Source organism: Leptodactylus fuscus, chromosome 6 (genome assembly GCF_031893055.1).
Source record: "Leptodactylus fuscus isolate aLepFus1 chromosome 6, aLepFus1.hap2, whole genome shotgun sequence".
Taxonomy (NCBI): Eukaryota; Metazoa; Chordata; class Amphibia; order Anura; family Leptodactylidae; genus Leptodactylus; species Leptodactylus fuscus.
Window position 1 is genome coordinate 27235042 of NC_134270.1, and position 22815 is coordinate 27257856.

The 22815-nt window shown below is 42.2% G+C and overlaps 1 protein-coding gene across 1 annotated transcript in view; it reads right to left on the bottom strand.

Moving 5' to 3' along the window:
- Positions 1 to 22815, bottom strand: part of MORN1 (MORN repeat containing 1) — a 282778-nt gene that overhangs the window by 175306 nt on the left and 84657 nt on the right. The window contains exons 9-10 of the mRNA XM_075279633.1: positions 4786 to 4909; positions 2466 to 2626 (exon numbers count right to left, since the gene is read on the bottom strand). Coding sequence (XP_075135734.1) covers positions 2466 to 2626; positions 4786 to 4909 — 285 coding nt within the window. The remainder of the gene's footprint in view (positions 1 to 2465; positions 2627 to 4785; positions 4910 to 22815) is intronic.

A 22815-nucleotide genomic window follows, 5' to 3' on the forward strand; every position in this document is an offset into this window, starting at 1 on the left:
CCGGGGACGTAAACTATTATTCATTCTACCAGAAGTTCAGGCGCTAATATACCGAGGGGATAACGCAGTTTGAATGATAATATTGAGATTTACTTTTACATGCAATCTGCTAAATAAATAATACATAAAACACATTAGAAACACTGGAAGAATCTCCGCAACATCGCTGGAATTTCAATAGCCTCGACATGTCTCCGTACAATGTTTCTGATGGGTGTTTCCAAGTTGCTAAAGAAGTGGTGGAGAATCCGATAGTACTGCATAAATCTGCATGTAATACATAGTGATACAAGATGTACAGTATATTACAGTATGTCACATTATCGGCTCTGTATTATGGCTGCAAACCTAGTGAACTGAGCTCACAGATTCGTAAAACTTTAGGGAAGAGTTTCCTTCACTTAGGGTAAAGTTTTTGGCAACACTTTATCCTTAGGCTGAGTTCACACGGGGTATTTTGGTCAGGATTTTGAGGCCATATCCGCCTCAAAATCCTGACCAAAAAGACGGCTCCCATTGAAATCAATGGGAGCCATCCGGTTCTTTTTTCCGGTAGTGGTTTGTTCTGGCTCCCGGAAAAAAGAACGGACATGCTCATTCTTCAGGCGGAGTCGCTTCGTGAATCCGTCTGAAGACACTCCCTCCTCCCTCCTCCCGCCTAATCCGGAGCGGAGTGCGTGACTGGATGCCGATGCACTGCACTGGCATCCAGTCTCAGCTACCTATATTTTGGACCGAAACCTGAGGCGGCCTCCGCCTTAGGTTTTGGACCAAAATACCCCATGTGATCCCAGCGTTATACCTTGATCAAGGTTGAATGTCTTGAGCCCCAAGACCCAAGTCTCACCAGCTGCACCACTGTCTATTGTGATCTAAGATAGGCTGGGGCTCCACAAAGCAAAAACGCTGCAATTTGGCCACAGCAAAAACCACAGTGTTTTATAGTACAGGCTGTGATTTCAAAAACTGTTGTGTTGCGATGCAGAAAAAAATTTGATGCGTTTCCACCAAAGTCTTTCCCGTGGTGGCTCTTTGGCTGCATCATGCTACATGGAGCCCTAGCTTTAAAGAGGTTTTCTCATCTCAGGATTTCACCTGCTCTCTTGTCTCCTCTCCCCTCCATTTCCTGGTTTTCAGCTCATTCCAGACCAGAGCTAGTGCTTATTGTAAACTGCACAATTATCTCTGGATTTGCATACAGAGATAACAGAAGGACTGCTGCCGACACTTTACTAGCACATACCCTTTGTTTACATCTGCGTTCAGTATTCCGTTTGGGGAGTCCGCATGGGAACCCCCGAACGGAATACCAAACACAACTGCAAGCGCAGTGCAGTGAAAGAACACGGACCCCTTAGACTATAATGGCTTGCCACGTGCTGCCCGCACGAATCATGTGGACAGGAAAGTAGATTGTGAACTACTTTCCTGTCCGCAAGTTCCCTGCGGAGATCTGGCGGCAAGCACACGGACCCCATTATCTATGTGGTCCATGTGCTTTCACTGGCACACCGCTTGCAGTTGTGTTCGGTATTCCATTTGGGGGTCCTCATGTGGACTCCCCCGTACAGAATACCAACGCAGATGTGAACGAGGCCTTACCAGGGCTCAAAAACTGAAAGAAGTGATGTTGAAGTACAGGAATAATTCAGAGAGTGATGTCACAGTACAGGGTTAATGCACATGGTGATGTCACAGGGTAGAGATAATGCACATGGTGATGTCACAGTACCAGGATAATGCACACGGTGATGTCACAGTACCAGGATAATGCACACGGTGATGTCACAGTACAGGGATAATGCACACGGTGATGTCACAGGGTAGAGATAATGCACATGGTGATGTCACAGTACCAGGATAATGCACACGGTGATGTCACAGTACCAGGATAATGCACACGGTGATATCACAGTACAGGGATAATGCACACGGTGATGTCACAGGGTAGAGATAATACACACAGTGATGTCACAGTACCAGGATAATGCACACGGTGATGTCACAGTACCAGGATAATGCACACGGTGATGTCACAGTACAGGGATAATGCACATAGTGATGTCACAGGGTAGAGATAATGCACATGGTGATGTCACAGTACCAGGATAATGCACACAGTGATGTCATACTGCATATGTTGCTCTTTCCATCAATTTCTATGGGAGTATGACCAAGTAAGCAGGCGTGGCTATTCTTAAACCACTCATAGAAGTGAACGCAGAGAACCATGTACACGTGGCCAGTTCTCCACTCACAGCCGCTGTGACATTGCGGTAAGGGGAACCTATTCTCGATACAGGAATACCAATTTTATGACCCCCTTGAGACAGGGTTTACCATACCTGTAAAAGAGGTCTGGTGATACATAATGAGGTTTCGGTTAGATTTTTTGATATGGGACTTCCATTTGCACCAACGTTTACAACAAATAAGGGGTTAAGCAGCCTTTTCAGGTGACTCACCATCTTGCCTATTGGAAGGATCTTCTCCAGTCTTATGGTCGGATGACGGGGGCTGCTGTGCACTAGATGCCTCCACCTCCATTACTGATGGATCACTATTGTCCTGCGCTTGCTTTTCCTCCGTTACATATGACAAAGGATAACTTATACATTCATAACCACTGTGGATAAACAACGCTTACATTAACCGTAGGAAAAATAAATTCACATGTATCGCCTACACGTTGACAAAATCTCCACTCAGGTAGCATTTTACATGAAAGCTCCTTCCCACATTCTACACATCATAGTTATTTTCATACTCTTAGAGATGACAAATAACAGTGAATGTCAGGGCAAACAAACCTCCTGTTAAAAGCACCAACGCTTCTGTGAAAAATGCTTCAACATTTTCGGTTTATAAGCACTTGTTTCATTTCCAGGACTCACCGTTGATAAACTGCACTTAGGTTTCTGTAGAGAGCACTTGTTTTAAGAGCATGCCTGCCGTTACATGGGCACGGAGGTTGGTATATATCAAAGCAAGTGGTAATAAACAGGGAACGAGCCTATGCCGTTACCCAATAATATACCATGACCTTCTGCAGCTTCGTGTCCTACATTCAGGTGTGATGTATGATGCATAGAAGCAACAGTGCTATACAACTAGAGATAATTTCTTACAAATCTCCTAAAATTTGGAGTTCGCCACCCAGAAATCACTAATATACTCTTTTCAGACTCCAGAGTATAATAATCTGAGGGCTAAGGGAGATGGGGAAACAGAACAAATGGTTATACACCGCAGTCCAAATTATTATGCAAATCAGACTTACGGTAAGTGTCATAAAGATTTAATTTTTTTGTTTTTCAATTAAACTCATGGTTGGTCTTGTATCTCAGGGCTCTTTGGATCCCTGAACTCAATCTCAAACACCTGTGATAAGTTTACCAGGTGAGACCTAGAGGAACCCTACTTAAGAAGGACGTTCCTCATTATTAAGCAGGTCACAGATTTCAAGCAATATGGGAAAGTAAAAGGATCTCTCTGCTGCATCAATGGCAATGTCTTGGACAAGGTATGAAAACATTAGATACTTCACAAAAACTTAAGTGTGACCATCGTACTGTGGCGGATTCAGAGCACAGATGGGTTCATGCAGATAAAGGTATAATGAGGAAGGTTTCTGCCAGACAAATTCATTGCACTAAGAGAGCAGTTGCTAAAATACAATTACAAAGCAGCAAATGGGTATTTCAAGCTCTGGGAGTTCTATGAACCTGAAGGTGTAGGATCTTCCAGAGGCTTGCAGTTGTGCATAAACCTATTTGGCCACCCCTAAACAGTGCTCAACATCCTTTGACTCTCCTGGGCTTCTTTACAATCCTCTGTAGTCATCATCTGCCCTCTTCTAGCCTACTGGGTCATGGCTGAGGCCTGCGATTGGACCTCAGTCGTCACATTGGGCATCCGAACATCATGATGCTGGCATCAAAGCGTCATGACGTATGCTCACCCCACATGATCCGTGAGGTTCAATCACTGATATAAGCCGTCCCTGTTACTTCATCCAGGAGGCTGGAAGATGACCAAAGAGAACTGCCCGGATTAGGTGAGGGAAGATGAGTATCAGTGTTTGTGTTTCCGCACCTCCCCTGGGCCTCCTCTTATTACTCTGGGGTCTGAAGACACGACATAATATATAGTATAATAATATATAATAATATCACTTCTAATACGGATTAAATAATCCAATATGTAATACAACTGACAGGGGAACTTTGTGAATATTTGCAAAATGAATTTTGCAAAATTCACCCATCTCTATGCACAACGATCCTTTATTTTTTGATACACATACAATAATCATAAATGTATTAAAAGGGTTACTCAATGAGACTACTATAGTAGATGAATGTCAAAGAGAGAAAATACAAGAGCTCACTCTGGCAGACTTGGCCCAACCTCTGGGAATGGGAAAAGATTCAATATAAAGTACATTTTAATTGTTGAAATCCCGACTCATTCTGGGCTTAGGAGTCCAGTGGGCGGTTCTATTTAGTGATTGACAGCTGTCTCTATGGGAACATTTATGTAGGGAAGGTTGTCAATCATTGCATGACACCCCCTATGTTCAGAAGAGTGAATGCTTATGTTTTGTGCAAGACCTGGAACGGTGGTAGTGGATTGAAGAGAATCCTAGTGTCGTTCTCCACCGCATATGCCCTGCACTAGACATAGAATAGTGTATACATTTTACGCATAGTGTACCTAAAACAAGCAGCATGATATATATAACCATTTAACACAAATTGTGATCAGAGGGGTGAATGCACTTACAATGGCGTCTGGAAAGGTTTTTCTTCAAAATCTTCAATCAACTCCAGAATGTTGGTAGTCTGAGACTTAACAGATGGTATATGCTTTATCCCAGCGCTGATTCTCAAGACGCGTCCATTTTCATCTGAAAAGGAAATAAATGGTGGGTATCGTAATAGCGAAACAACTAATGAAACACGTATCGTTGCGTTCAGCATCTGTTAACTCTTTCAGTCAGAAGGTGCGGAGAACATGTATAAGTAAGTGAGGGTGATGTAACAATTTGTCTTGGTCACTACCTCTTTGGGAAGACCCGAGAGTGTTCATTAAAGGTCCCAGGAAATTATCCAAAGATACAAAGTAAGATACGATTTATTACGGAAGATTCCCTTTGGGTATACATTAGAAACCAGATCTGACCACATCCTCTCCAATACAAGGGAAAGGAATCAACTAATACCCGGTAATTTATCATTTGCCAGCTACGATGGGGGATTAATATTCTGTGGGATCCTTGTCAGACACCACAATTCTTCTAGTCTTCATCGAGATAAGGAAAAGAATTATAGGAATGTATTATTTATGTCAGGTTACTCCCAAGTCCGGGGAGAGTTCCCCATCTACTCTCTGTAACAAGCAATACTAGAACCTATAACGGGAGGTTTAATTATTTGGGAATCATAAAAATCACCATCTACATATACATCAGCTTCTAATTGGGTTATCATATATCATCCGGTATCCGCTTTAGTAGGATAGATTTATATGGAGTGTCATAGAGGCAGAGTCTGCTCCTCATTAAAGAGGACCTCTCACCACCTCCACCAACTCCAACGCTATACATCCTTCAATCCACTGATTCTGGCACAGTTGTCTTTAGTCCCCACCGTTCCTGAGCAATCATTTCTGCAGGTTTCAGCAAAAACAGGGACCGCCCAACTGACAGCAGAGCGTATAATTGTGCTGCAGATATTGGCAATGGTTGCTCAAGAATGGTAGGGGCGAGAGAAAGAATTACAACTGGGCCAGAATCAGAGGAGCATCAGCCATTAAACAATACAGAATGTTGGAGTTGGGGGAGATGGTGAAAGGGGATGTCTTATCATAAAAAGACACCGGTGGCCTATCACTGGATAAGCATACACATATACCAAAAAAATTTGTTATCATCGGGATCGATCAGATAGGAAGAACGCTGGGTTTCACCAGAAGAGCCTTTTTTCAGCAATCCCTTAGAGAATGAAAAGAGAAGACCCTGCCACTCCATTAAGATGGAGAGAATGGGACCCTCTTCTTATGACTAGTGAGGATCCAATTGGTCAGATGTTGGCCTCTGATCAGATAGCAATCCTCTTACCCAGTTGATAGTGGGACAGATTACCCGAATATCCCTTTAACTAAATATCAGAACCAGGACCTACCTAGCATCCCACACTAAGGGAGGCTCTAATGTTCAGAAATTCTACCTCAACCCTGGAACAAGTTCATAATGGCCTGGACTCTGTGGACTCTCTTTCAGGGCATGAAGCTTTATATGGACATCCTACGAAACTCTTGAGTCACAGGGTCTCCTGGTTGGATAGATATGCAATGGTGGTTTAACCGTCGTGGAATAGATGGACAACTCCCTTGTCCTCTCTCACCCCCTCCTTGTTTCCAACCCCTTTTTCCCCTTTCCTTTTTATTCCTTCTTTTTTCCCCTTCTCACTTTCCCTCCAACAGTTCGTTCTTCTTATCTCCTTCAACCCTAAATCTGCTCTCCCTTTCCCTGATGCACAGACTAAGCTTCTATTTCAGTTATTGTTTTCATCAACAACTTAGTTACCGTATATACTCGAGTATAAGCCGGCCCGAATATAAGCGAGGCCCCTAATTTTACCACAAAAAACTGGGAAAACTTATTGACTCGAGTATAAGCCGAGGGGTGGGAAATGCAGCAATGGAAAATTTCTAAAATTAAAATGGTCGAAGTTTTTGGGTGCAGTAGACGCTGGGGAAGGGGAGGGGGTGTTTTGGTTGTCTGTCTGCCCCTTCCCTGAGCTTGAGGACTGGGTTTTTTCTTCCCCCACATGGAATTCAGCCTGGCTGAATATAGGGGATCTGCAGTGCTCCTATTAACCCCTTCCCAACAGAACAGGAGCACTGCAGATCCCCTATATTCAGTAGACCGGGCACTGTCAGACACAGGGATACCTAATGTGTTTGTGTTTCACAGTCATTTTCTACTTTTATATGTTTTCTAGGGAAAGGAGGGATTTAGAACTTTTATTAATTTTATTTTTTTATTACATTTTTTAAAGCTTTTTTTTCACTATTTTATGGGAGATTCTATACATTACTATTGCAGCTGGTCATAGACACCCCCCCCCAAAAAAAAAAAAAAAAAAAAAAAAAAAACGAAAAAAGAAAAAATAGATAGATAAATAAAAAAAATTTTCTTTTTTTTGCTTGACTCGAGTATAAGCCGAGGGAGGCTTTTTCAGCACAAAAACCGCGCTGAAAAAACTCGGCTTATACTCGAGTATATACGGTATATGCTTCTTTACAATATTTTTGACTGAAAAATAGAATAAAAAATTTTCAAAAATCTACTCCAAACCCTCCCAAATACCATATGACGAGTAATACATTCCGAAAAACCCGTAAAGTGATGACTGCGGCGTGACAGATTCCACTGACCTTGCTTCCAACCAATTTTACCGAGCACAGAAAATATGAATGTGTGCGCGGCCCCCAGAAATTCAGTTTATTAAGAAGCCATTTACAGTTTGAGCTCTTGCATTGTATGGTTCACGCATCCTTCCATCCATCGAATTGTAAATCTCCGGGTTATTTATGTGTGAGCTGCTGGTACGGGCTGTTTTCTTCCAGCACTAAGGATGATTTAGCTTCTGCAGGCTGAAAATAGCACCAGAGCACAAATTTTGGTACCGAGTCCGAGAAGCATATTTCAAAGACGGGTTATTTATAGCTGGGTGCTACATGGCTAGAGGAAGCAGTAGTAAAAATATATTTATGTAGTGGAAGGATTGTGCACGAGTCCTGATGTAATTTTCATTCCAGTTGCCATTGTAGAACAGGTGCAGATAAAGGCCATATAGTATATCTCTGAGACAGTATTGTATTCGAAGGTCTTACATTGCTTTTAGCACTGAAGAGTAATTATTTCTTTACAAATGTAACAATGTATGAAAAATCAATAATATTAAATATAAAAAATAAATCAAGTCATCAATCTGAAAAATTAAAATTACTGGCCACAATATATATATATACAGTATATATACACTGCTCAAAAAAATAAAGGGAATACTTAAATAACATATCCTAGATGAGAATGAATGAAATATTCTCATCGAATACTTTGTTCTGTGATGACAACAAAATCACACAAAAATCATCTATAGAAATCAAATGTATTAACCAATGGAGGCCTGAATTTGGAGTCACCCCCAAAATTAAAGTGGAAAAACACACTACAGGCTGATCCAACCCATTTTTGAACAATATAATTATTTTTCATTTTTTCCTTTTGATACTTTGGTTATCTCTTTTTTTGTATGTTTCTAATTAATTCATTGATTTTTATTTTGGAGGGAAATTCAAATAATTTATATTTCCTTAATTTTATTTTATTAATTTATTCTATGGGTTGTTATGGTTATGTTGATACCAAAAAAAGTGTTCAGTATTTGGTGTTGGGGACGGCTATGTAGAGAAATATATTAAATGTTTATATATAGCTTACCCTTCATTCACATCTGCATTCGGTAATCCGTTCAGGGAGTTCGCATGGGGACCCCCCTGAACGGACTACCGAATGCATTTGCAAGAACTGTGCAGTGAAAGCACAAGGACTCCATAGACTATAATAGGGTCCATGTGCTTGCTGCACGCTGCCCAGACGAACCATGCGGACACGAAAGTAGATTGTGAACTACTTTCCTGTCCGCATATTCCCTGCAGAGATCTGCCGGCAAGCACACGGACCCCATTATAGTCTATGGGGATCCGTGTGCTTTTACTGCACAAAGCTTGCAAATGCGTTTGGTATTCCGTTCAGGGGGTCCCCATGCGGACTCCCCTGAACGGAATACCAACGCAGATGTGAACCAACCCTTACATGTGTATAGTAGATACCACAGACAAAGTATTGCTAATTCCTATGAAGATCAGGATTTTCCAGGACGTATTCATTGATGATTTGTTCATAGGTCTGACACCCAGAACCGCTGCATTAAGGGTAAGTTCACACAGGCTTTTTTTGCATCAGAACCTGAGGCGTTCCTCAGGTTCCGATCCAAAAACTGGGTAGCCGCAACTGAAAGCCGATGTACTGCACCGGTATCCAGCCGCACACTCTGCTCCGAAATAGGCCCAATGAATGGGCCTAGTCCAGATCAGGGAGTTTCTTCAGGCCGAATCGTGAGGCACCTCGTTTCTTTTTTCTGGGAATCGGAGGAAACGGCTCCCAGAAAAAAGACCTGAGCGGCTCCCATTGATTTCAATGGGAGTCATCTTTTTGGTCAGGGTTTTGAAGCAGATACAGCCAAAAAAAACCTGACCAAAAAACTCCATGTGAACTTACCCTCACTGTTCAAAGGACGCCACAGTCCTGGGGAAATCTAGCAGGCCAGGAACTTTCCAGATAGACTTGGCATTGGTACAACCCACACTATCACCCATTCTGTAAAGATTGTATGGCTGTTTGCTTAACTTTTTGTGCAACTGTTTGCTTTGGCCAAAACATATTTCCACAGCCAAGTTCGGGCCAAGAAATGATGTTTGTGGACCAGCTGGATTTACAGGCTCAAATACAGCCTACTGGACGTGTCAAGTCACCTGAGCGCTAGAGATGAGCGAGTAGTATTCGATCGAGTAGGTATTCGATCAAATACTACGGTATTCGAAATACTCGTACGCGGTCGAATACCACGCAGTAAAATTCGATTCCCCTCCCACCTTCCCTGGCGCTTTTTTTTACATCAATAACTATGCAGGGGAGGTGGGACAGGAACTAGGACAACGTAGGCATTAAAAAAAAATCATATACAGTAAAGATGAGCGAGTAGGGAAATATTCAAAACTTCGAAATTCGAGTAGACCTCAATATTCGACTACTTGATCGAATACTACTCGCTCATCTCTACTGAGCACTGTTTGGGCTAGGAAATGTGGCCAATACAAGAACCAAGTTGCCATCCCAAACTTGCCCATCTGAAACTGCCCTTGGGAGGGTTGTTCATTAGGGTTGAGCGATCGTGTTCAGAAAAGATCGGATTCCGATCGGCGATCGAGAAAATTTCACGATCGCCATCGGAATTCCGAACACAATCTTTTTATGTGGGATCGAGATCGGTGATCTTTTCCCACAATGCATTGCTTAGCCTTCACACTGAGTATACGCTGTATACTCAGTGTGAAGGCTCCACTGCAGTTCCATAGGAATGAATGGAAGCAACCGGCACACAGTCTTAACCCCCTGCGCGCCGGCTGCCTCCATTCATTGGAATGGGAGGCTAAACTAAACATCTCTATCAGCTACTTACCTCTAGAGATGGCTGCTCCGGTGCCCTCCTTCTTCTTGCCTCGCTGCCCCGCCTCCCAGGTTAGTGTTTAAAGTGCTAGGTAGGCGGGGCTTGTGACTTAAGAGAGTGTGGGCGGGTACAGGGCGGGGAGATGTGACATCTCCCCTCCCAGTACCCGCCCACACTCTCCTAACCTGCCCACACTCTCCTAACCTGGCAGGGAGGGGGCAGGGAGCAGCGTGGAGCGGCAGCGAAGCAAAGAAGAAGGAAGGCACCGGACAAGCCATCTCTGGAGGTAAGTGGACACCAGGAGGGACTAAGGGGGGATTTTTTTTTAATCTTCTGGCTACTTTAGTGATTCACTACACAGGGTGGATTCTAACAATTGTTAGATTCCATGCTGTATAGTGAATAGGATTGCTTTTAAAATCCGATTTCCGATTAATTAAAAAATCCCATTGACTTGCATTGGGATCGGAATTGGGATGGAGATCGGGTTCGAATGGAAAATGATCGGAAATCGGATTTTAAAATCGATCCTGAAAAGTCAAGATCGGCACAACCCTATTGTTCATATACAGTCCTATGAAAAAGTTTGGGCACCCCTATTAATCTTAATCATTTTTAGTTCTAAATATTTTGGTGCTTGCAACAGCCATTTCAGTTTGATATATCTAATAACTGATGGACACAGTAATATTTCAGGATTGAAATGAGGTTTATTGTACTAACAGAAAATGCGCAATATGCATTAAACCAAAATTTGACCGGTGCAAAAATATGGCACCTCAACAGAAAAGTGACATTAATATTTAGTACATCCTCCTTTTGCAAAGATAACAGCCTCTAGTTGCTTCCTGTAGCTTTTAATCAGTTCCTGGATCCTGGATGAAGGTATTTTGGACCATTTCTTTCTACAAAACAATTCAAGTTCAGTTAAGTTTGATGGCCGCCGAGCATGGGCAGCCCGCTCTCAAATGATCTGAAAACAAAGATTGTTCAACATAGTTGTTCAGGGGAAGGATACAAAACGTTGTCTCAGAGATTTAACCTGTCAGTTTCCACTGTGAGGAACATAGTAAGGAAATGGAAGACCACAGGGACAGTTCTTGTTAAGCCCAGAAGTGGCAGGCCAAGAAAAATATCAGAAAGGCAGAGAAGAAGAATGGTGAGAACAGTCAAGGACAATCCACAGACCACCTCCAAAGAGCTGCAGCATCATCTTGCTGCAGATGGTGTCACTGTGCATCGGTAACAATACAGCGCACTTTGCACAAGGAGAAGCTGTCAGGGAGAGTGATGAGAAAGAAGCCGTTTCTGCACGTACGCCACAAATAGAGTTGCCTGAGGTATGCAAAAGCACATTTGGAGAAGCCAACTTCATTTTGGAAACAAAGATTGAGTTGTTTGGTTATAAAAAAAGGCGTTATGCATGGCGTCCAAAAAGAAACAGCATTCCAAGAAAAACACTTGCTACCCACTGTAAAATTTGGTGGAGTTTCCATCATGCTTTGGGGCTGTGTGGCCAATGCCGGCACCGGGAATCTTGTTAAAGTTGAGGGTCGCATGGATTCCACTCAGTATCAGCAGATTCTTGAGAATAATGTTCAAGAATCAGTGACGAAGTTGAAGTTACGCCGGGGATGGATATTTCAGCAAGACAATGATCCAAAACACTGCTCCAAATCAACTCAGGCATTCATGCAGAGGAACAATTACAATGTTCTGGAATGGCCATCCCAGTCCCCAGACCTGAATATCATTGAACATCTGTGGGATGATTTGAAGGGGGCTGTCCATGCTCGGCGACCATCTAACTTAACTGAACTTGAATTGTTTGTCCAAAATACCTTTATCCAGGATCCAGGAACTGATTAAAAGCTACAGGAAGCGACTAGAGGCTGTTATCTTTGCAAAAGGAGGATCTACTAAATATTAATGTCACTTTTCTGTTGAGGTGCCCATACTTTTGCATCGGTCAAATTTTGGTTTAATGCATATTGCACATTTTCTGTTAGTACAATAAACCTCATTTCAATCCTGAAATATTACTGTGTCCATCAGTTATTAGATATATCAAACTGAAATGGCTGTTGCCAATACCAAAATATTTAGAACTAAAAATGATTAAGATTAATAGGGGTGCCCAAACTTTTTCATAGGACTGTACTTTTCCATATGGTGTATGAGGTGCGGAGACATGACAGATAAAATTTCTAAAAGTGACAAAAATTTGCAGCTCAGTAACAGATTTAGGCAAGCCGAGGCAAGTGCACAAAGCCACCAACAACACACCTCAGGGGAAGCATTATCGCAATGCATTCTAACTTCACCCCTTAATCTCTGTTTATAAATAACCTTGTGAAATTCAAAGAAAAGACCTTTTTTGCATCATTTTCTTCGTCAGTCCTTGTTTTAAATCTTACTTACTGCTGGAGGAAACCTTGACTGAATGAGAATGCTTTTAAGAAGGTGAGAAGGATAAAATTCTTGCTGTGCAGAGAAAAATGTCAATTTTCCATATGCAAAATTTTAACATTTTCACTACTGGATTCCGAACCCTGTTGTGTTCAGCGCATTCATAAGAAAGCACAAACACAAGGCAGAAGCCACTCTATACTCTATTCTGCGGGTTTAAATAGTATTAGAAGTCTATGGAGAGACTTGCATTAGGTTACTACCGTGCATCCAGTATTGATAACCAATTCTTCAATTTGACAGCCTGACTTTAGGAATTTGGACAGCTGTTTTTCACTGAATATACAAGATAAATTATTAATAAAAGCTAAAGCTCTAGGTAATATAAAGAAGCCAATGAGGAGACAAATGTTGCATTACAACATCGCGGATTTAAGATGACATTAATGTATTCCAGCCATACAGTGGGGAGAGAAAGTTTGTGGTGCGTTTAGAATTATCCGTATTTCTGCATTAGAATGACTTAAATGAAATTTCATCTTCATCTTTGTCCTAATAGATAATATGAATACATGAATAACACAGGAATGGCTCTCATCTGGGTTTTTATGGAAGGCTAATAGAATACACTTTTAGATTTTTGGAGTAATAATATTCGTCCCTGGGGTTATGTATTCAAAGTCTAGATTTTTTATATATATATATTTTTATAGTATTTTAGTTTATGGTATTTTGATGGCCTTTTTTTAAAAAAAAACGGAAAAAAACCCCCAAAAACCTGTAATTCTAATGTTTTTTTCCAATGCACTTCTTAATGGGATCCTATCACTGGATACCCTTTTATTCTGACTAACACGTAGGAATAGCCTTAAGAAAGACTATTCTTCTCCTACCTTTAGATGTCTTCTCCGCGCCGCTGTTCGGTAGAAATCCCTGTTTTCTTCGGTGTGCAAATGAGTTCTCTCGCAGCACTGGGGGCAGTCCTCAGCGCTCAAACAGCACTAGGGTGTCCCCAATGCTGCGAGAGAAATCTCCAGTGCCGCCTCCATCTTCTTCTGGAACGCCCTCTTCCTGCATCTTCTTCCGTCCTGGATTTCAATCTTCTAGGCAGAGCCGACTGCGCATACCCGGGCCACAAGAAAATGACCACTCACACCAGCTTACTGTGAAAGAGGTCATGTTCTTGTAGCAGCGTGCATGCGCAGTCGGCTCTGCCCGAGGCCTAGAAGATTGAAACCCAGCACAGAAGAAGACATAAGAAGAGGGCATTCCAAAAGAAGATAGAGGCGGCGCTGGAGATTTCTCTCGCAGCATTGGGGACGCTCCCAATGCTGTTTGAGCGCTGAGGACCGCCCACAGTGCTGCAAGAGAACTCATTTGCATACCGAAGAAAAACAGGATTTCTACCGAACAGCGGCCCGGAGAAGACATCTAAAGGTAGGAGAAGAATAGCCTTTCCTTAAGGCTATTACTACAGTCCTATGAAAAAGTTTGGGCACCCCTATTAATCTTAATCATTTTTTGTTCTAAATATTTTGGTGTTTGCAACAGCCATTTCAGTAATATTTCAGGATTGAAATGAGGTTTATTGTACTAACAGAAAATGTGCAATATGCATTAAACCAAAATTTGACCGGTGCGAAAGTATGGGCACCCTTATCATTTTATTGATTTGAATTCCCCTAACTACTTTTTACTGACTTACTGAAGCACAAAATTGGTTTTGTAACCTCAGTGAGCTTTGACCTTCATAACCAGATGTATCCAATCATAAGAAAAGGTATTTAAGGTGGCCAATTGCAAGTTGTTCTACTATTTGAATCTCCTCTGAAGAGTGGCATCATGGGCTACTCAAAACAACTCTCAAATGATCTGAAAACAAAGATTGTTCAACATAGTTGTTCAGGGGAAGCATACAAAAAGTTGTCTCAGTGATTTAACCTGTCAGTTTCCACTGTGAGGAACATAGTAAGGAAATGGAAGACCACAGGGACAGTTCTTGTTAAGCCCAGAAGTGGCAGGCCAAGAAAAATATCAGAAAGGCAGAGAAGAAGAATGGTGAGAACAGTCAAGGACAATCCACAGACCACCTCCAAAGAGCTGCAGCATCATCTTGCTGCAGATGGTGTCACTGTGCATCGGTCAACTATACAGTGCACTTTGCACAAATAGAAGCTGTATGGGAGAGTGATGAGAAAGAAGCCGTTTCTGCACGTACGCCACAAATAGAGTTGCCTGAGGTATGAAAAAGCACATTTGGACAAGGCAGCTTCATTTTGGAAACAAAAATTGAGTTGTTTGGTTATAAAAAAAGGCGTTATGCATGGTGTCCAAAAAGAAACAGCATTCCAAGAAAAACACATGCTACCCACTGTAAAATTTGGTGGAGGTTCCATCATGCTTTGGGGCTGTGTGGCCAATGCCGGCATCGGGAATCTTGTTAAAGTTGAGGGTCGCATGGATTCCACTCAGTATCAGCAGATTCTTGAGAATAATGTTCAAGAATCAGTGACGAAGTTGAAGTTATGCCGGGGATGGATATTTCAGCAAGACAATGATCCAAAACACCGCTCCAAATCCTCAGGCATTCATGCAGAGGAACAATTACAATGTTCTGGAATGGCCATCCCAGTCCCCAGACCTGAATATCATTGAACATCTGTGGGATGATTTGAAGCGGGCTGTCCATGCTCGGCGACCATCTAACTTAACTGAACTTGAATTGTTTGTCCAAAATACCTTTATCCAGGATCCAGGAACTGATTAAAAGCTACAGGAAGCGACTAGAGGCTGTTATCTTTGCAAAAGGAGGATGTACTAAATATTAATGTCACTTTTCTGTTGAGGTGCCCATACTTTTGCACCGGTCAAATTTTGGTTTAATGCATATTGCACATTTTCTGTTAGTACAATAAACCTCATTTCAATCCTGAAATATTACTGTGTCCATCAGTTATTAGATATATCAAACTGAAATGGCTGTTGCAAATACCAAAATATTTAGAACTAAAAATGATTAAGATTATTAGGGGTGCCCAAACTTTTTCATAGGACTGTATGTATTAGTCAGAAAAAAAGGGTATCCAATGATAGTATCCCTTTAATAGGACTTTCAAACGCAAGAAAACGCATTTGGAAATGCATTTTTTTAAAAGCACGCAAAAAATGTTCCCATCCCATAGTCATCCTCTGATTCTGGGGCTCAGACCACAAAACACTTTGTGCTTTTACCATCCAGGTCTGGTATTGGGCAATGGCTCATATCCATAGTGCTCTGTTTTTTGGTATGTTATAAAGGGTCAAATACTATGTAGACATGAGACGGACCTACCCAGGAGGAGACTAGGGCGGGTTATCGTTGGGAAATGTTTGGTTTTGCATTTTGTGTGCGCCGCTGCTTCGTTTTTATACTAGAAAACTGGAAAAGAGATGGTTGTCGCTTGATATAAAAGAAAATCTGATTATAAAAAAAAAAAAAAAAACACTTAAAATAATCCCTTGCAAAGGAAGCCTAATGCTGTATGTACTGCTGCATGTCACAATTTACGGGGTCACTGTTTCTCCATGTGGAGACCACTCAATACTCCCTGGGGAAAAAAGAGTATGCAAAACCGCTCTCCTCCAGATGGACAAAAGATACCTCTTTACTGCCACCTAGTGGAGGTGGATATCCCATAAGTCAATGTCCTACCATTTAACAGGCCTAGCATGACCTAGTATACCTGCTGTCAGGCGTATTTAAACTTCCTCCCTCCTCAGCCAGCTGCCTGCAATTATTTTACTAGTTTGGTTTTGCGACCTCTGCTTAATACTGATCTCCTGGACAGCAAACTTTGGCTTGTGACCGGATAACCCTTGTTTGTTGATTCAAACCCTGACTTGATCTCTTGGAATACCGACTCTTTGACTATTGCTACCGGAAACGACTTGTCTCCTGATCCTTGTCCAGACATGATCTCCTTTGGCATATCAGAATATCGCTTTCTCCTGGCTCATGTGTCACGACTTAACAAAATAAACCAGAACTTTACCTTCCTGAGTATCCACCTTGTAAGTGAACTGCAGCTTTTGGTATTGTTTTCAGTAAGTGGAGCATTTCATTACTTAGACCCCCAAATTCAAAGTCCATCTGGCCTTGCGGCAGGCGCTGGTGAAGGTATTTGGAGGTCTGGGCCTATCTTATAGCGCTGTACTGGATTTATACAGCTTGTTCTTCTGCTCATTGTTATCAGAGAGATTCTGCTTTTGCTGTTATTAGCTTCTAGAACTCAACCACAACACCTGAGACCTCTTCATAAGGAAAACGGTATTGCAGGACAAGGATAAGAACTCTTAGTGACAAAAATGGATTCAGAATGTTCTCTTCTACCATCTGTCCAACTATGAAACTGCGCCTGACCACTTCCCTATTTTCCTTCATTACCTTATCCCCATACACACAAGCAGTTCACAGTGCAGGACCTATTGACCCCCTTAGCACATATCTGTTGCTAAATCTTTCAGTTTCTGAATCTCCCTTTTCAGTTACATCTTGCTACTTTCTTCTATATTATATTGACTGGTCAGGATTTGTTCACACACTTGAATTTGGTGCTGTTTTAACTTCAAAATCAATGCCAAAGTCTTAATTGAATCTGTCGCCCGTTATTTTAAAAGAGAGGTAGAAATCGAAGGAGGGCGTTGACAAAATAGGCGACCTGCTTGATCTTGCCGCTGATTATACGGCTGATTTAGCTACAGAACCCACAACATGAGACTAGGCCCGTGATGGCGAACCTATGGCACGAGTGCCAGACCTTCTCTTTGGGCACCCATCCGTGGAACAGATTATACTGTGTGGGGGCCACCATGAAGCAAATTGTACTGTTTGGGGACCACTGTGCAGCAGATTATACTGTGTGGGGACCACTGTGCAGTAGATTATACTGTGTGGGGGCCACTGTGCAGCAGATTATACTGTGTGGGGGTCACTGTGCAGCAGAATATACTGTGTGGGGACCACTATGCAGCAGATTATACTGTGTGGGGACCACTGTGCAGTAGATTATACTGTGTGGGGGCCACTGTGCAGCAGATTATACTGTGTGGGGGCCACTGTGCAGCAGATTATACTGTGTGGAGGCCACTGTGAAGCAGATTATACTGTGTGGGGACCACTGTGCAGCAGATTATACTGTGTGGGGGACACTGTGGAGCAGATTATACTGCGTGGGGGTTACTGTGAAGCAGATTGAACTGTGTGAGGGTCACAGTGGAGCAGAAAGCTCTATAAAGCCCCATATTTTGCAGGTCTGTAATTGTCTGCAATTGTGGATCTGCACATTATTAAGGTTAAACTGCCGTGTTGGCACTTTGTGATAAATTAGTGGTTTTTGGGTTGCATTTTGGGCACTCGGTCTCTAAAAGGTTTGCCATCACTGGACTAGGCTATTTATCTAAGCCAAATTGAAGAAGTCCACCTCAAATTACACTTTTGTTTCCCCTGTGTGAACATACCCTTAGAGCAGGCTTTAGTCATACAGTAAAAGTATGTACCTAAATGGCAGGCCCCATTTCCTCACAAATGAGGGATGATCCTCATGTCCCAGCACGGGCAGCAACTTACTCAACATCTTTGCCCTGTACAGGCCCATAGAAGACTTTGGGTACCATATCATGGAATTATAATGGATAATTTAGGCCCAAATTTCTGACTTCAGAAGTAACTAAAACTGCTTCAGCAATGAGAATTAGTCATTTAATATCATGTTCTTGGATGACAGAAAGAAAAATGACATATGTACTGAGAAAAAGCTACCCCCGGCCTACACCATAGGTCTAATTATATATCTGGATATTGTATTACAGCTGTCTGAGGCCCAAGGATTCCTTTATAGTCTGCTACATTTAAGACTGGCAGGAAGTTCCAAGCCTAGAAGTACAGACAGGTCCCAAAATAGGATTCACATCTTCTAGAAATGTACAGTAGCAAGAAAAAGTAAGTGAACCCTTTGGAATTATCTGGATTTCTGCAATGATTACTAATAAAAAGATCGGATTGTTACCCAAGTCACAAGTAAAGACAAACATAATCTACATAAACTAATACTATAAACTACGCACAGTTGGGCTGTCCATGTACTTTATGGAGCATATTACTGTAAATCCTATGACTATAGGATAAGTGTAAATAGCAGGATAAACCCTTAAATTACTAGTATTTATGGTATATATGTGTAACTCTTAACTAATATATATTATATTATTATATTATATAAAGCAATATGTGTGGACCCACCGTGTCACCAAAGGCGCAGTCTCCTGGGTTTCCCTTAGCTACAGTATTAGAACCTTGCTAACAGGACTTTGCTCCACCCTGTTGCTACTTCTTGAAGTAGTCCCAGTGTTGGTGAGAATTGACCTAAGCTGCGAGATACTGATGAGAGAACAGGCAGGAGCCCAGTGTAAGGTGCCCGCCAAGGTCAGGTGGAGTTTGTGTGTACTTGGCAGTTCAGTAAAAGGACAGGACAGGTAGCGCAGGTTCATGGTCAAACAAGGGCAGTCGGAAGTCACAGGAACACCTTGCAAACTAGCAAGCTGGTAAGGTGCTTTACATAGCCAGGATTTACTGGGGATTGGCTTGAGACACATTGCTCAGTGTGTATGCTGCTCCTTCCCAAACTGAACAGAGCATACATGCCCTAGGATAGTGAGCAGCAGCAGAAGGAAGAGGACTAGTGCAGTAGGGTGCGGAAGACAGACTCTAAAGAACTTGGTGGCCAAGACTGTCGGGAGGAGTAAGATGCCGGTAGCCACAGGCCCCCCGATGTTACCCATTATGACTATGCAATTCACCTGGCAATGGTAAGTGGTATTGGAGAATCCATAACCCTTTCTGTAACATTTGCCCTACTAGTATAATATTTAGGAACAATATATTCCATGACTTACAACAGCAATAAATACCTGACTACTCATAGCTGTAACCCCATCTAAGCAAATGTTCAGTTACTCAGTCTCGGACGTCATCTCACCCTATAGAAGACGCGCAGAAGGTCATTTTGGTCGGTGATGTAGCTATTATTTTCAAGCTTGATGTGAAGTGAACTCCATTATAATGTGAACCAAGGACAACTCTGACAAAGATTCCAATAAACAAGAGCTCCGAGGCCATATATCGTCTACAAAAGACGCTCCGTCTTTCATGGATACTTATAGAGGGGTTTGTACGGGGTCAATAATATCATGTAAGGCACGCAGGCTATTGTATCATCAGCTGGTGTGTTGTGGCGTATTCTATACAGTCAGCGATGTATTGTGTCCTATTAATAGCCATTCATTCTGAACAGGTCTTTGTTCTATTACTGGAAATACATGTCTTAGTCTCTGAGTAATATATGATAAAATGCAGAACAAATTCACAGAGAAGAGAGAAAATTCCAAAGAAAAAAACAAAATGGATCTTCTACTTGGTGCTGTGTAACCACCATGTCTCTATATTGGGAGAGAAGGACCGAGCACTTGTTGCTAACCCTATATGAATGTACAGCTCTGGGGGCTGCACCTGGTCTTACAGTTCACTACAGATGTATAGCATTCAAGTGAATGGGAGTAATTTACAATTCGAGGGACAGTCACTACTAAAAGTGTATAATAGTACCTGATAGTCAATGAAGAGGAGAGGGCGCTTCTACTGTAGCTTGTCAGCTGAATGGTGGAGCTTTTAGGGAGTCAGTCCTACACCAAATTGACATTGATGGCCTAACCAATGGATGGGCCATCAATATTGTGGTCCATGAAAACCCCCTTAAAGGTGTTGTCCATGAAGTATTTTCCCTCTTAATTCCTCCGAGGTCTCATGGCCAGAATCACCACCCAGTCTCCGAATTGCTCCACTTCCTTCCTCTTCTGATACTCTGAGGACTGGGGTTTTCCAGGTTTACAAGAATTATTACCGATCCTTATGATAGGCGAGATGGTGCTCAATAGATGACTGGTGGAGGTCCACACCTGCGACTCCCACCAATAAACTGATTAAAGAGATCATAGAATTCGGGTGAGCACTGTGGCCTCTGCACTGAAGATGCTATACAATGTGACCAGTGAACATGTGACCAAGGCCTGTGAAGCTGAAGAGTCACTCAAGGAACTCTACTGTTGCATCAATCACCTGAACTGCAAGGTTACCAGGTGTCAGACCACCACCAAATTTTGATTGAAAACCCATCTAAAGGACAGGTCATCAATCTTATAGAATTAGAATTTCCAACACATACAGAGATCTGTCAATCACTCTGTGGGTGGGAGGAGCCGGACTCCCAGGCTTTCTCTGAGAGTCCAGGCAACATTTACACAACTTTTTATATGAGAATACCAAATAAAATCATGGAAAACAATGTATTCTTCAGATTTGTGCCTTACCTTTGTGAGAGAGTGAAGGGTGTGGTTTAGGAAGACAGGTATGTCCCAGCCAGGCAGCTAAAGGGTGTTTGGTAAAGACTCACACCAGGGAGGTCAGCTGACTAATCAGGCCCTAATAACAGTCTGAGTGGGAAGACTAGCAGTGTGGCACCACACTGAGAGAGTATGACCTCCAAAGCAGGTACTGTGCCACCCGTTGTTATTGCCAAGGTGGGAGACTGGTAGCCAATCTCCTATATAGTCAGGGAAAAGTTTCCTTACGTTTAAGTTAGTTTCTCAGCCGAGAAGGGTTTTGTTTTGTTTATCCTGTGTATGTGCTACATACGAATAAAGCCTGAACCTGTGTGCAATCCAGTGTCTGTGTCCCTGTTTCCTGCACTGCTACAAGCATCTACTTGAGCAATTCCCCACACCTTCAATTCCACAATACAGTAGCACAAGAGAATGGACAGGTCCTTTTAAAATGCCAAGACGGGTGGAAATCCTCCAGAGTGTTACATTGGGAAGTTAAGACTAAAACCAAAACCCCTCCTTACATGTCATTTTTCATACTCCGTTGTGCTTTCAAAGCCGATCATTGGTATATTGGTCTATAGATCAGAGAGCTGCCACGCTGTCATATTCCATATGGAACGACTACATTTAATTACTTATGTGTCACTTCGAGACGTTTTTGTCAAATGTCATTTGGGTTGCAGTGTACAATCTCTGGATTAGACAAATTCCATAGCAATGAGGACAATCTGCAGGTGGATACCGAACATTTATCAAGTGTATCTGAAACCTCTCAAGGGTCTAATATTGAGGGCCTGGCGTATCCTCCATGGTAATCTACAATTACATGAAATGTATACTACTACATGAGCCATTCAATATGTGGAAAATTAAACGACTAAGTGCACGTTGCGAAAATTAAGACTTTGCCTCGTTTTAATTTCTTAGATTTAATAAAGTCGATGTGAAGATTATTAATGGTGTGTGAAGACAAAGCGAAGAATTTTCAATGTTGATGTCAATTTGCAGATTTCAGACACAATTGAGCATGCCGGCATTTATTGCTATGGAGTTACAGTGTAGGTTTTACATTTTACAGCTCTCTATTATGGAATAAAAGGAACGTCATAAATGAAAGTAACGCAGGGGCTTAAACTGCTATTACCTCGCCAGCTTCGGTACGAAACAAAAGTGCCAAGTGAGGCATAGATGATGCACAGATAGTAGTTTTCGTTCCTGAGGCTGGCATAAAAAAACGAGATTTGACTTTATGATGGGAATCTTAAAAATTTCTTCTATATGACTAATAAATCAGCACTTAGAAATCATTTGGTTTACATTAGGATCACATTGCGAGCTGCAGGGGTAGCAGGCTTGGCATAAAGGTACTACTTTTACTAGCGCTAGAGTTTCCATCTTGTGATTTGACATTACACCTTATCAGACACCTTCAGGCTGTCATTAGGGGTAGGGGGCTTAGCAGCCTGACATAAAGCCCCACTTACAAAAGGACATAAAGCAGACCTGGGCAAAGTCCGTCCCCCGGGCCATATCCGGCCCTCTGACTGATTCAGTCCGGCCCGCACAGCTTTGACTAGGGAGGCGTGTCTAGGGGGCGTGTCTTAGTGCCGGCAGAAGATGGAGACATGTGAGTGTGTCATAACGTACTGAAAGATGTAAGGTGAGATGCAGGGTGGAGAGAGAGAGAGTG